At 41.4% G+C, this 15,702-nt stretch overlaps 1 protein-coding gene across 1 annotated transcript; it reads right to left on the bottom strand.

Annotated features, from left to right (window-relative positions):
* Positions 1–348: 348 nt before the first annotated feature.
* LOC110497448 (thioredoxin-related transmembrane protein 2-B) lies at positions 349–9,743 on the bottom strand. The gene is made up of 8 exons (XM_021573553.3): positions 9,272–9,743; positions 8,605–8,665; positions 7,297–7,410; positions 5,393–5,469; positions 5,013–5,119; positions 3,389–3,454; positions 3,125–3,254; positions 349–1,877 (listed from the first exon to the last, which is right to left on the bottom strand). Exons 1-8 carry the CDS (start codon positions 9,458–9,460, stop codon positions 1,698–1,700), a joined length of 924 nt encoding a protein of 307 aa, XP_021429228.1. The 5' UTR covers positions 9,461–9,743; the 3' UTR covers positions 349–1,697.
* Positions 9,744–15,702: the final 5,959 nt, after the last annotated feature.

Here is a 15,702-nt window from a genome sequence, read left to right as displayed (position 1 = left end):
AGATAATGTAAGGTTACTTAAATCGGTCAGTTAAGATGACTCAGTTACAGTAGATTTTCATGCACCTCACAACATTTCTTCCACACAAGATATAGAGGGGACAGAGATTGATTGTGGTGTTTACGTCAGTCAGTGGTGCCTGTAAGTAGAGAGGAAACCGCCACTGATGGAGCTCAGCTTCATGTCTCACCTCCTTCCGTAACTCTTTAAATGCCGTCACTACCACAATGTATCAGAAGGTGGCGCCAAAATGCAGGTTGTGAATATTGTGGCACCATAACGTTCATGATAAAGACGCTTATGTGATTATATTACTGTTGCGCGATTTAAAATGTAAATTAGACTGAATTTAATAATGTACACTTTTATTGCATAAAAAAAAAAGTCAGACGCCCCTAGGGGTTTCATATCAAGCAGGAGGCAGATTCACACACACAGAATCAATCGACACGTTGAGACAGCAGGATTCTACAGTAACCAAGGGAATGTCAAACGGGTCAAATGTTCTGCTACTTCACCTCAATTTACACAATTCTCTCTGCACTGGTGTAAAAATGTGTTTAGTCAACAATTCACAAAATGACAACTGGGTAAAGCCAGCCCTGAAATGGGAGCTTTTGAAAGTAAAAATGTAATTCTAGCTATTGCCAGGACAACAAAAAAACACTGGTCTAGTTCTCACATGGAATTAGCATTAATAGCCAAACGCTCTCCATCCTCATCTTTCCAATCAGCATCATCTTGAACTGAAAACTATGATTAGGTGACAAAAGAACTCACAAATCACTATTATGGAAGGAAAATAAACAAAAACACTTGCTAATATTTTTTTCTAAATTCCCTCTCAAAGACAGCATTTTGGGACAGAGGCCGTGGTTCATATATACACACACCCCCTACCTTATCATTATGGACCCAGTTGGAGGTAGGTAGATGGCGTGAAATGCTTAGCCAATAGAGTAGACATGCAGCAAAGAGCCTTTGACAGCAATTGGCTAATGAAGGAGACATTTGAGCCAATGCTCAAATGTTGGTCCAATATGAAACATTGCCGGCTCAATGGCACCATATCACTACTTTTGACTAGTGCACTACAAAAGGGAATCGGTTGCCATTTCCCCCAAAAGCCAAGGTAACTTTGGCCACACAAAGCATGGACTGGACAGAGTGTAAATCCACTCTCATATCCCAAATGGGACAAGTTCTAAATCGAGTGAAACACTATGAACGGAGTGCATCGTTGTAGTGTGCCAAGATTAAGCGTCAAATCAAATGCACTCAAATTGTTTAAGTCATAAAGTACACCCTTCTCCCTATATTAGTGCACTACTTTGTAGTATTGCACTGTATTAGATAATAGAATGCCATTTGGGACGCACCCAATGATGAGCATAGAGGTCCTCCAGGGAACTGGTGGAAAGATCAACATAACTGTCATAGGTGCGATGGAGAGACGTAAAAATCGAACCGTACAGTGTAGATTTAAATGAGTTAATATGGAGTTAATCATCATAATACAATTATTTTGCAACTCAAATCTTGTTGCATACAGTATATAGCAAAACAATAAAAAGGACTCATAACAATCATGTTTGTTCCCTCGATCGAACAGCACACCCCCTCCGTCATCAGCATAACGCCACCTAGTCCCAATGAGACGCCACGCCGTTCTTCAGAGGCCGCTACCCCCGACAATTCTATTTGTCCTTCTTGGTCTCGGTCTCCTCCTCCTGGGCGTCGACCTCGGGCTCCTCCTCTTCGGGCACGGGCGGGAACTGGGATTCGTTGATCTTGTCGCCCCGGTCTCCCTTGGACTTGTTGAGTTTCTTGGACTTCTGGTAGAGCTCGTTCAGGTTGAACTCCCGGATGATGTTCTCCTGTTGAGAGTGAGATAGAGAGCGTGTGCATGTCAGAGTTTCCGGACATTTAGACCGGCAGCATTTTTTCCATTTACAGGACATTTGAGAAATTGACGGGACGTATATCCATTGGGTGCTTAACCGTCCACACGCGGCGCTCAGAAAAAGACAGAAATCACATTTTGAATATGGTCGTTCATATTAACAGAACATGCAAGTTGAGGACGCCACGAGGTGAGGTCCTTCTTACCCAAATTCTGATGGGCACTGAGGATGTTAGAACAACAGCGAGACGGGTAACGAACAGCAGAATCACGACCCCACGTCAAATCGACTGTCACGCATAGCAGAAGAGTTGACCTATTCTATTAAAAATCAGCTTGTCGAGAAAGAATGAACCTATTCCAAAACAGACTCTGGGACAGTTGTGGGACGGTAAGATCCCAAATTCATACAACCAGTAAGCTTAGGCTAAGTTTAAGCAATGAGTCCGACGCAACTGATCAGAACGTTTAGCACAAAATGTTCCACAATGCAATTAGAGGGGGAAACACCGTTGTCAAAAGGGCACTGCACACGCGAGCTGTTTCATGTGACGGAGATGGAAAAATTTAGATAGAGGGGGATCTAATATCCAACAACTAGCTCTGGGTTGCTAACACGGCCAGGATTTTGCCTTTGGCTACTGGTCAATGAAAGAATGCTGATATAAAATAATTGCCTCCACAGATATGGTCGGACTTTGACTAGGCTACTTTGAAGCAAGGTCAAGACATGCCTCACTATGCATTAAAGTGTTCAGGTTTCGATTAAGCATACGTTTTCAAAAAATGCATACTGCCTCCAGCTTATTGCAAAGTGGTGTGCGACGCACTTAAAAGCACGACCTTCCATTGCCCATTTATGCATTTGCTGTCTGAGATGCTGTGGCAGCAGCTCTCGCCGTGGCCGACAGATTTATACGCGTGTGATAAAATACACAATGAATATACTGTACACAAAGTTATGCAAATTAACTTATAGACCGATAAGTATGACCAGTCTACTGGCATTTCCATCAATGAATAGGCTAAAAAGCATTATTTCGCAATGGGATTCTTCCCTCTCCCAGGGGGAGAGGCTGGTGCCAATTTTATTAATCTGCTTTTCTATTAATTTACCTTTTCTTTTTTTTTTTTCATTGGCTAAAACACTGCCATTATCAGCTAACGGAAACCCTGGTGCGTGTGAGTGTGTGTGTTCTGCTCTGAAGCCACTCGTCTCACCTCAGTGAAGCTCCAGGACACGGCCCTACACTTCTTGTCCACCTGGGGGCGTCTCATCACCTCCTTGCCCCCCTGGAACAGCACCAGCGAGGGCAGCTGCTTGGAGAGGGGAGAGGTACTCACCTTGTACCTGGAGAAGAGGGATGGAGGGAAGGGAAGCTATTAAAACGGTGTTTCAAATCATAGCCGTCCAATCAGAACGCTACTTCACTAAAAAAATATATAATCTACCTGCAGAGAGGGCGAATGAGAAAAGGGACCTACTTCTTAGACACGTCTCCATACCGCCCGATGTCCACCTTCCCAAACTTGAGCCCAGCGCAGTTATACCTGTAACCATGAGAGAAAACCCATCCATTTCCCAACAAACACAGCAATAGTATTACCACCGACATGTGGGCGCTTCGTTCGTAATGCACGGTCTGCTCTCCCAAGTTGATGCGCAAGAGACCAACCAGCCTCGGAACAGGCGCTCAGATAGATCATGTTCGAGCCTCGTGTTGGACAGTGAGACACACACGCTCACACCTGCAGGCGACGTGCAGATGTTTAATTTCTCCCTCGTTCCGTCATGGCTGAAGCCAGCGCCAATTCATCCTATTCATGTGTCCAGTTTAAAACGTGGGACGTCCCTCATTATAAACAAACAGTCGGTTCAATTCATGGTTAAAGCACCATTTTCACATCTATTTAGTAGCGATTTAATAGACGAAACAACAATGTCATTGAACTAATTGACTGGCCAGAGATCAGGGCTTTCCTCAGAAAAGACGCAGTGAAAGCTGCTAGTATTTTGAACAACCAAATGTCAGTCAAAATTATTGATGAAATCAAAGTGAGTCGGCTGTATGTTGATGTGCAATTCATAACTTGCATTTTACCCGGGTACCACCAGTAGTAGTAGGCCAACCGAGACAGAATGCGTTTGAAGCGATGACGCGCCACCGAGGAACAGCTAGGACGCCGAGCAAAGTATCTCGCCAGTGGCACGCACACACATCGTGTCGGGGGTTTTCGTGGCCGCCAGACGAGACAGTCGAAGGAGGATGCGGTGAGCGAAGTTACTGGGCTCAAATTTGACCAAGCTTGATCGACATAAATTGATGCATCTAATTGGGCATGTTATAATTTTTTATTTTTTTTTCCATTTTGATGATGATAGGCTATAGTCTATGGCTGGATTTATGCATTTGTTTCCAATGCTACGTTCATTTGGCAGACCCTCTTTCTACAAGGCCTAATCATATTAGTATGGATATATTGTTAGAGCCTATAGGCTATAGAGATACATTCAGGTAATGAACTCATTATCAACATTTTCATTTGATTACAATTATTTCATGTCAATCGTTCTTGAATTAGATGTATTAAAAAAAAAAACATGTCTTTTTTTTAAATAGTCCACTCTATTACCCTATACATCACATTCAATTACGAGATTGGATTGCACTTTCTTTTTTCTTAATCAGAAATAATGAAACTGTCACAAGCAATACCTCCCATCGCGTTTCATTTCTCATGGTTATAACATTGTAACATCTGCATTATTTAAAAAAAAAATAACATAGTGTAGCTTTTCCCATGGAATAATCTAACTCCTGAAGCCTGCACAAAGTACCTAGGACACGGTGGTAAAGTACTGTTATTGTTTATAACCATTAATGTCATTTCATTATTTTATTCTGCTCGCTCGCCTCACTTTTCTGAGGGGGGGGGGGGGGGTCCATTAAAAAGTGAATCAATTTTGTCTGGCCTAATAGGGCCATATGAGATGGTCTGTTGTGACACAATTCAGGAGAGGATAGTAGATTAAAGCCAAGGATTTATGACGCAATGCATTAAAATGGCGGCTTTTGTCGTGTAGAGTGAAGATTAGTCGTCGTCTTACTTGAGGGAGAGGTCTGCGTAGACGGCGGCAAAGGACTGACACTCTGGGGACCAGTTCGCGAAGAACTCGACGATCCACGTCACTCTATTGTCCCTCTCCAACTCGTCCTGCAAACCCCGGGGGCACAAGGTCAGCCATCGATTTCACTAAACGTTACATTTCAATCGATAGAAAATGTCAATTTTGAAATTACATGATAAAAACACACTTTCAACTGAAATGTCAATAACAATCTAACTGGTGTCATCTTCTGCGATCATGTAAAAGTATGATTTGTGATACACCCATCGGTGTTATTCTCTCTAACACACACCATTACTATGGCAATGGTAATATGGTGTTACACAGTAGAGCCTTAAGAGGTACTCTATGGTACTCACGTCTATGGTCTTGTCACTGAAGTACTTGATGTACTCTGGGCCCATGTAGAGAGGAGGCTTACAGGTCATCAGGAACACTGGAACAAATAAATCAGCCAGTCAGTGAGCAGAAGGAAGAGTAACGAGCCAATAAGAGGGCCGAATGAGGGGTCATCAGGTTATAGGTCATGTCATCTAACCAGGCATTTACCGGTTGAATTAATTACCACAACGGTAGAGGAGCGTGTGTGTGTGTGTGTCCGTATCCATGTATGTACAGTTGAAGTCGGAAGTTTACATACATAGCCAAATTCATTTAAACTCAAATTTCACAATCCCTGACAATTAATCCTTGTAAAAATTCCCTGTCTTAGGTCAGTTAGGATCACCACTTTATTTTAAGAATGTGAAATGTCAGAATAATAGTAGAGAGAATGAATTATTTCAGCTTTTATTTCTTTCATCACATTCCCAGTGGGTCAGAAGTTCACATACACTCCATTAGTATTTGGTAGCATTGCCTTTAAATTGTTTCATTAACTTGGGTCAAACGTTTTGGGTAGCCTCCCACAAGCTTCCCACAATAAGTTGGGTGAATTTTGTCCCATTCCTCCTGACAGAGCTGGTGTAACGGAGTCAGGTTTGTAGGCCTGCTTTCTTTTCAATTCTGCCCACAAATGTTCTATAGGATTGAGGTCAGGACTTTGTGATGGCCGCTCCAATACCTTGACTTTGTTGTCCTTAAGCCATTTTGCCACAACTTTGGAAGTATGCTTGGGGTCATTGTCCATTTGGAAGACCCATTGTGCGACCAAGCTTTAACTTCCTGACTGATGTCTTGAGATGTTGCTTCAATATATCCACATCATTTCCATTCCTCATGTAGCCATCTATTTTGTTTAGTGCACCAGTCCCTCCTGCAGCACCCCCACAACATGATGCTGCCACCCCTGTGCTTCAGTTGGGATGGTATTCTTTGGCTTGCAAGCCTCCCCCTTTTTCCTCCAAACATAACGGTCATTATGGCCAAACAGTTTTTGTTTCATCAGACCAGAGGACATTTCTTCAAAAAGTACGATCTTTGTCCCCATTGCAGTTGCAAACCGTAGTCTGTTTTTTTTATGGCGGTTTTGGAGCAGTGGCTTCCTTGCTGAGCGGCCTTTCAGGTTATGTTGATATAGGACTCGTTTTACTGTGGATATAGATACTTTTGTGCCCGTTTCCTCCAGCATCTTCAGAAGGTCCTTTGCTGTTGTTCTGGGATTGATTTATACTTTAATCTCTAGGAAACTAACGTGTCTCCTTCCTGAGCAGTATGACAGCTGCATGGTCCCATGGTGTTTATACTCACGTTCTATTGTTTGTACAGATGAACATGGTACCTTCATGTGTTTGGAAATTGCTCCTCAGGATGAACCAGAACTTCGGAGGTCAACAATTGTTTTCTGAGGTCTTGGCTGATTTTCCTATGATGTCAAGCAAAGAGGCACTGAGTTTGAAGGTAGGCCTTGAAATACATCCACAGGAACACCTCCAATTGACTCAGATGATGTCAATTAGCCTATCAGAAGCTTCTAAAACCATGACATCATTCTCTAGAAATGTCCAAGCTGTTTAAAAGGTACAGTCAACTTAGTGTATGTAAACTTCTGATATACTGGAATTGTGATACAGTGAATTATAAGTTAAATAATCTGTAAACAATTGTTGGAAAAATTACTTGTGTCATGCACAAAGTAGATGTCCTAACCGACTTGCCAAAACTATAGTTTGTTAACAGGAAATCTGTGGAGTGGTAGAAAAACTAGTTTTAATGACTCAAACCTAAGTGTATGTAAACTTCCCACTTCAACTGTATGTGTGTGTATGTATAAACAAAGTGTGTTTGTATGCACACCTTGTGTAGTGCAAGTGTGTGTACTGACCGATGCAGAGGGTGAGGTAGAGCAGGCCCATGCGGATGTCCAGTCTGAAGAAGAGGATAACGTTGGCCACCTTACTGAACAGAATGATGTTCCCCACATGCTGTTCCACCGTTACTGAGACAACGAGAGATGGAGAGTTGGGGTTAAATCGAGTAAAACAACAATTCTATTGCCTAGAATAAGGACAATTTGAAGGTTGAGGACAATAATGCACGTGGGGAAGAGGAAACAAAGATGATAACATTGACAAAGAGCAATAACATTGAGAGAGAACAGATGGGAATAGAAGACTAGAACAAACAGTTTTGTAAAACCATAGAGTGATAAAGGAGTGATATGAAAAGAAAGTGAATAGTGTAGAAACTATTTGGAGTCTGAGACAGAGGGACAGTTTGTAGTTGAGGCCTAACAAGTGAGGGATTCACTTTAGGAAGGAGGGAGAGACAGGCAGATGAAAGACCAAGGGAGTGCCAACAGGGCTAACGCAGCGTAAACACCACAAGGTCGACAGACATTTCTTCCTATGAACGACCTATTAAAACAGTCCGTTTACAACACTAAACTACTCATTTAAATAGGGCTGTGTGGACAAGACATTTGCCATAGCAGATTGGTTGAATACCTACAACAATAACATCAATATACAGCAGTAACCCAGAACAAACCAAAAAAACGTTGGCTCTACACTAAACGAGTTGTTCAGACAAAGTTGAACTGTCTGAAATGTTAGCCTTGCGGATACAAAGGTGAAACTTCGCTAGCAATGTGTGTGGGTACTTCTTGTTTTACTGAAATGGTAACCATGTCATGTAAAACAAAAAATGTCTACCTGCTGAAGGAGACCCCTAGCTCCAACTGAGGGCGTTTCCAATAGATACAACAGCTTCAAAATGGTCTATATCATAAACATTAAATCAAAACAAAAATGTGCTTTTCTTGTTCTTCATTTAAGTTTAGGGATAGGCATAAGGTGGGCAGCGTGGTTAAGGTTAAAATCAGATTTTAAGAAGATAAATTGTAGAAATAGGCAGGGTTTATGACCTCAGCCACCCAAGACACACTGTTCTCCCCACTTCCATCATGGCAAAAACTGACGATCAATAGCATCTACCGCCAGACCATCAGGCTGCTGAATAGCCACCACTAGTCATACTTTTCACATCTGTGACCCTGTGCATGTGACTAATAAACTCTAAAACCCTATGTGGCTAGTGACAACCAACTGGGGGGGGGGGCAGTTTTCTAATGGTTAAACACAGGTGGGTACAACTCTGCTAATGATTAACCTGGTTCAGGGCTGATACTTACTAGCTCTTCTGTTTTTCATCATGACGATGGCACTGAGGAACATAAGAATCTCCACTTCTCTCTGTGGAACATGATAACAGAGTAAACATACAGTTTATAAAAAGGTGGATACCTAGTCTGAATGCATCCACCTTGTCAGCTCGGGGATTCGATCCAGCAACCTTCCGGTAACTGGCCCAACGCTGTAACCACTAGGCTACCTGCGGCTCCAGTACTAGCTAGGAGGCTAAACAAGGCCTGCCACTAACTCCAGCATTGCCGGTGTCATCCTGTTGTTTTTAAGGTGGTTTTGGTGCATGCACTCATGGTGGCAGTGGCACTTTCTGCCCGAGAAAAAAAATCAAGGCCCTGGTAGCCTAGTTTCAGAGGGGGTTCGCACCTGCTAACTCCCCAGTATATTCACCCTTTGCGCGGTTCTGTCTCATCACCTGCCTGCTACTTTCCGATCTCGGTTCGGGTTACAGTCTATATCACTTTTCAATGTCGAACCCAGGCCAACTCCCATCGAATTGCAATGGCCATTCATGTAGCTAGCGTCAGCTAGCTAACGGAACACCCCACTCTGTCATCACATTTAGCATAGGATGGCTACGTTAGCTAGCTCGTTGTCAAGCTAACGTATCTCTATATTTTTCAATCCCAATTTGTTACACCATCCAATACTGACCCAGTCAAAATCGCAGGGATTGCCATCCTCTCGTTGTGTCGAAAGATGTTCGCAGATGCCTGGCGTCTTGCGGATCATGAGAAACCCGATTGACATGAACAGAGACGCGACATAGTATGGCTTTAGCAGCCACTTGTACACCTGCGGCAAGTGGTAGAGGAATGCGAGGAGAGGTGTTAGCAACGCCATTTTCTAATTTAGATATACAAATAAAATAAAACAGCCGGAGGAATAGGAGAAGATGAGGCCGCCCGGAGCAATGCGAAACTCGTCGTGATGCGACTCGCAGGATAGATTTCCAGTCGGCCAATGCAAATTAAAGGGGAGGAAGGATGGTGCGGAGGTCACTGCGGACGAATCCTTGGAAATGGTCCCGCCTCCTTTGTGAAATGGTGGTGATTGGCCAGTTGAAAAAAATCAAAGGCAAAAGAGGAAGGACTAATGAAAGACCAGGCTCCTCCCTTTTCTTCATATGGGAAAAAAATGCCTTTTTGGAAATAATTTGTACGTACTGTACGACTGACTCCCCCAGTGGTGGGAAAACTACCCAAATGTCATACTTGAGTAAAAGTATTGATACCTTAATAGAAAGTTACTCAAGTAAAAGTGAAAGTCAGCCAGTAAAATGCTACTTGAGTAAAAGTCTAAGTGTATTTGGTTTTAAATATACTTAAGTATCAAAAGTAAATGTAATTGCTGAAATATACTTAAGTATCAAAAGTAAAAGTATAAATAATTTGAAATGTCTTATTTTAAGCAAAGCAGATGACACCATTTTATTTATTTATTTATTTATTAACCAGGTAGGCTAGTAGAGAACAAGTTCTCATTTAACATCTGCGACCCAGCCAAAATAAAGCAAAGCAGTGCGACACAAACAACAACACAGAGTTACGCATGGAATAAACAAACATACAGTCAATAATAGAATAGAAAAAGTCTATATACAGTGTGCGCAAATGACGTAGGATAAGGGAGGAAAGGCAATAAACAGGCCATAGTGGCGAAATAATTACAATATAGCAATTAAACACTGGAGTGATAGATGTGCAGAAGATGAATGTTCAAGTAGAGATACTGGGGTGCAAAGGAGCAAAATAAAAATTAAAAATAACAGTATGGGGATGAGGTCGTTGGATGAGCTATTTACAGATGGGCTCTGTACAGATGCAGGGATATGTGGGCTGCTCTGACACCTGGTCACACTCCAACACGTTATTAACAAAATATGTATTTGTGTTTAGTGAGTCCGCCAGGCCAGACGCAGTAGGGATGACAACGTTTTCTCTTGAAAGTGCATGAATTTGACAATTTTCCTGTCCTTCTGAGCATTCAAAATGTATTTGAGTACTTTTGGTTGCCAGGGAAAATGTATGGAGTAAAAATTACAATATTTTCTTCAGGAATGTAGTGAAGTAAAAGTAAAAGTAATCAAACATATAAATAGTAAAGTAAAATACAGATACTCTAAAAAACTACTTAGGTAGTACTTTCAAGTATTTTTACTTAAGTACTTTACACCACTGGTTGAAAGTCTTCCCAGAAGAGTGGAGGCTGTTATAGCAGCAAAGGGGGGGACCAACGCCATATTAATGCCCATGATTTTGGAATGAGATGTTTGACAAGCAGGTGTCCAGAAACATTTGGTAATATGGCTTTTTTGAGGGGGCTTGGCTTCCCCAGTGATTTTACCAACACACGGCTACGGATCATATAACATATTCTAAGATGTTTAATAATTTGGGTCATGTAGCCTATTTTAATCACCATGGAGCACAGTCCATACATAGCAGTTTAAACCTGGAGCCTGGTGCACAGTTCAGAACGACTGAACTGGACCGTTGTCATCACAGTCCATGAATAGTGAGGATTATTAGGGTAGATTTATAGGACTTCTGTTCAACCCCATTGTACACTTTTCTCACCTGAACAATTGAATATGGCTACTTTCAGGAGGAATCCAACCACTGTATTTTTGATTCACCAATACATTTAGTGCGTAAAGGCTCTCCAATCCTGTTTTTTAAATGTATTATTCATTAATACTTTCCTAACCCTAAATAATACACTGATCAGAGTATCTTTTAAATCTACCAATTGGTGCTGAAAATGAGACAAGCATGCATGTATTTACATGGCTTTCTTTCTTTGAGCCCTAATATTCTGAACCGTTCTCTCCATATGTTCTAATGAGTCTGTTGAGAAAATTCGAATTAAAAGGTACTCCAAATGTATAGGCATGGCTTTAGATAGATGCAGTGGAAACAGTATTGAATGTAAAATCCCAGAGAAAATCTGTTGGCCAGCAAGTGGGAGTGTTTTCAGGGGTTGAATTAAATTTATGTAGTGCGAGCAAGGGATCCACACCTGGGGGGCTGTTATTTTGGCATTAATACGTGTCACATATCAGTTTGCAAACAATGTAAAAAAAATAACTCATTGAGTCATGAAAAAAATCATTGAGTTAATAAAAGGTGCATACGAACATGGCTACTGTTTTGCATTTTCAAGCAAGGCAGCTCCAAAATGCAGGTGTTCCAGCCTAGCTTAGTGCTTTCTGTGGTGGTGGGGCAAGCCAGCAGAAAATATGGAGTGTTGCGCCGTGATTGGCTCAGTGTTCTGTCACTCATGGGGACACTACGTCACCACCAAGTCATATGGGTAGAGCTCTAAAATTTTAGCCCCATGAGTTCTGCCGTAGAGTTACATTAGAAGTGCCCATCCAAGAAGGCTCAAGGTCATTGGCCACAGATAGAGTGATATCAAATCACGTTATATCTATAATAGCTTTGATTGAACTGATTGGACTCAACATCATACTTCAAAATCTTAGCTAGCAAGTTAGTGTAACGGATGTGAAACGGCTAGCTTAGTTAGCAGTGTGCGCTAAACAGCGTTTCAATCGGTGACGTCACTTGCTCTGAGACCTTGAAGTAGTAGTTCCCCTTGCTCTGCAAGGGCTGCGGCTTTTGTGGAGCGATGGGTAACGATGCTTCGGGGGTGTCAGTTGTTGATGTGTGCAGATGGTCCCTGGTTCGCGCCCGGGTATGGGCGAGGGGACGGTCTAAATTTATACTGTTACATTGATGCTGTTGACCCGGATCACTGGTTGCTGCGGAAAAAGGAGGAAGGTCAAAAGGGGGGTGAGTGTAACGGATGTGAAACGGCTAGCTTAGTTAGCAGTGTGCGCTAAATAGCGTTTCAATCGGTGACGTCACTTGCTCTGAGACCTTGAAGTAGTAGTTCCCCTTGCTCTGCAAGGGCCGCGGCTTTTGTGGAGTGATGGGTAACGATGCTTCGTGGGTGTCAGTTGTTGATGTGTGCAGAAGGTCCCTGGTTCGCGCCCGGGTATGGGCGAGGGGACGGTCTAAATTTATACTGTTACATTAGCAGTCATCATCATGAATCAAGTTGACAATCTACTGGCAAATCCTTTTCAATCCTTGTCATATGAAGAGAAATTAGAGATAAAATGTCTCGGTGCTCATCAGCCATTGGACATAAATATTATACAACAAGTCGGAAGTCGCAAATTCAACAATGGGTGGTTTGGAAGGAAGCATTTCTGCAACTGCTCAAGTTCTTTTCATTGGTCATGCCAGAGGTGGATGTTTTGTACAACATAATGCAGAAAAGAACCACTGATTCAGCAGGAATCGGCGGAGCAGTCAACAACTTCAAGGTGAAAATTCAAAAAAATGTGCACTGAAACTTAAGTTGGTGGACAGCTCATTTTCCCTCCAGTATGTACATTCCTTTCCAACCTCAGAACTCCAGCGTGTCACCAAGCTATGGCCTGTGGGCAACCAGGAGAAGCCTGTAAACAGAGCTGTCCACTCTCTACCAGCATCATGAGCTGGACACTGGAAAGACAGCACTTTCTTTGTGGAAGTAACTCTATGAGAACAACCTGCAGGAGGCCTTGTCTGAGACGGTCTCTCTTCTCAAAATCATCATCACCACTCTGATGACAACCGTCGAGTCACACAGAAACTTTTCCACCTTTAAAAGGATAAAAACCTTCACATCTGCATTGTTATATTGCTTATACTGTATAGGTCTATCTCATAAGTATCTTATTAATAATTTTAGGCAGTTTTAGAATGAGGAATTTAATTGTTTTTCTTACTTTGTGTGTTATAATTAGCTAGGGTGCTTTTCTCCATGAGGAGGGTGGTACGTTACAGACCCAACAACATTATATTGTAGTATCCCCTCCTCGTAACCATGTTTGCCAGTGACAGTCTCTTCCCATTCAAATACTCCCATTCCAAAAAGTTCAGTAATAGACCCATGTAATTCCAGTTTATTTTGCGAGGGTTGTTTTGTTTGTGCAATGCGCTCTCAGTGCGTCTGTATACTGTCTCTAAAAGTGGATCCTCGTGATTGTATTGTTCTTCCTTTTTAGACCACTGTCACGCCCTGACCTGAGATATCTCTGTTTTCTTTATATTTTGGTTAGGTCAGGGTGTGACTAGGGTGGGTACGCTAGTTTTTGTATTGTCTAGGGTTTTTGTATGTCTCGAGTTTTGTAAGTCTAGGTAATTTGTATGTTTATGGTGGCCTGATATGGTTCCCAATCAGAGGCAGCTGTTTATCGTTGTCTCTGATTGGGGATCATATTTAGGTAGCCATTTTCCCTTTTGTGTTTGTGGGTTCTTGTCTATGTGTCGTTGCCTGTCAGCACTCTTTTGTATAGCGGTTTGTTGTTTTGTTCAGTGTTCATTCTTATATTAATAAAGAACGTACGCATACCATGCTGCGCCTTGGTCTGATTCATACGACGAACGTGACAACCACAAAGGCCTAATAAAATACATTGAATGATATGCTAACCGCTGAGTCTGGGACTTTCTTTCTCTCTCTCTGTGGTGACTTAAAGAGTAAAGTTAAGGCCTCAACATCTTGCTGAATTTATCGGAACTAACATCTATTTGAATTTCTGTCGCTGTCCATTTCGAAATTGTTGAACGAATAGGTCTACCTCATCGCAGCTCATTTGCTTGCACTTGCTTATGCTTAGAGTTAAGTGCTAATTATAAAAGAACAAACATTGTGAATTTACTGAATATAAATGTAATAATGTTTGTATGGTTCAAAAGTCCAAACTCATGTCGACATTCATTATTATTGATTGAGAATGTGGTTCTTATCCAGTTACACAAATCCACAAGGAGTCAGTAGAAACCATATTTAAGCAAATCAGCCATAAGCTCCCCTGTTGCTGATACTGGGCCTCTGTACGCCTATGTAGATAATCCATAAACAATCTGCCGTTTCCAGCCACAATAGTCATTTACAACATTAACAATGTCGACACTGTATTTCGGATCAATTTTATGTTATTTTAATGGACAAAATATGTGCTTTTCTTTCAAAAAGTGTTCCCAAACTTTTGAACGGTATCGTATATATAAAAATATATATATTTACAATCCCCTAATCCAAATGGCTTACTCATGTACCTAGCTCTTATCGATTTGTAAACTACAGTGCATGGATTTTAAAAATTATTTCTATTGAAAAAAAGATAGTAGATGTTGTTCCACTCGGAACCTATAGGTTGCTCGACCTTATTCATAATTTCATCACGTGTAAAGATGTTTGAATTGTGTGGGTGAATTAAATCAAGGTGAAAATACGGCGTATATGTAGACACACCTCCACCACACTTTAAATTCTTTGACAGGTACTTCGGCCTCTTTTCCACAGTAAAGTATATATAGCTGTGTCTTTATTCAAAATTTCAATTGTAGAGCTATGGCTTCATAATTTGCAGAGGTGAAATTTGGAGACCCATGCCAAGCTGGGTCTGAATATTAGCCACTATCGATAGCCACCGTCACTTATACCCACATACATTTAAACTGTCACTTTAGTGTTAGTTTCCTTACGTTTAGCATAATTCCATTTCCTCTGTCTCGTTCGTTCGTGTGGTTGTTCCTGAAGATCGCTAGCAAAAATGGATCATATTCAGTGTCGTGTATTCGGGTATAACAAGGGAAGCCAGGCTTCCCCCAAAAAATGTACAAAGAAAAAAACACATATAAATAATTTATTTTTCTTTCAGTGTTTCATAATTTTCCTTAAATTCATAAGAGGCTGAATGTTTCTCATCGGAGAAAGCATCTGAGCGAGCAAAACAGCGCCCCTCTGTCTCTGTATCTGTATAAAATATATTTTGATTTGTTTCACACTTTTTTGGTTACCTCATGATTCCATTTGTGTTATTTCATAGTTTTGATGTCTTCATTATTATTTTACAATGTGGAAAATAGTAAAAACTAAGAAAAACCCTTGAATGAGTAGGTGTCCAAATTTTTGCCTGGCACTGTATATACAGTATATCACAAAAGTGAGTACACCACTCACATTTTTGTAAATATTTGAGTATATCTTTTCATGTGACAACACTGAAGAACAACACTTTG

Source organism: Oncorhynchus mykiss, chromosome 19 (assembly GCF_057628025.1).
Source record: "Oncorhynchus mykiss isolate SJ-2025 chromosome 19, ASM5762802v1, whole genome shotgun sequence".
NCBI lineage: Eukaryota > Metazoa > Chordata > Actinopteri > Salmoniformes > Salmonidae > Oncorhynchus > Oncorhynchus mykiss.
The sequence above is the reverse complement of the archived record's forward strand: the minus strand, read 5'-3'. Positions and strand labels throughout refer to the sequence as shown.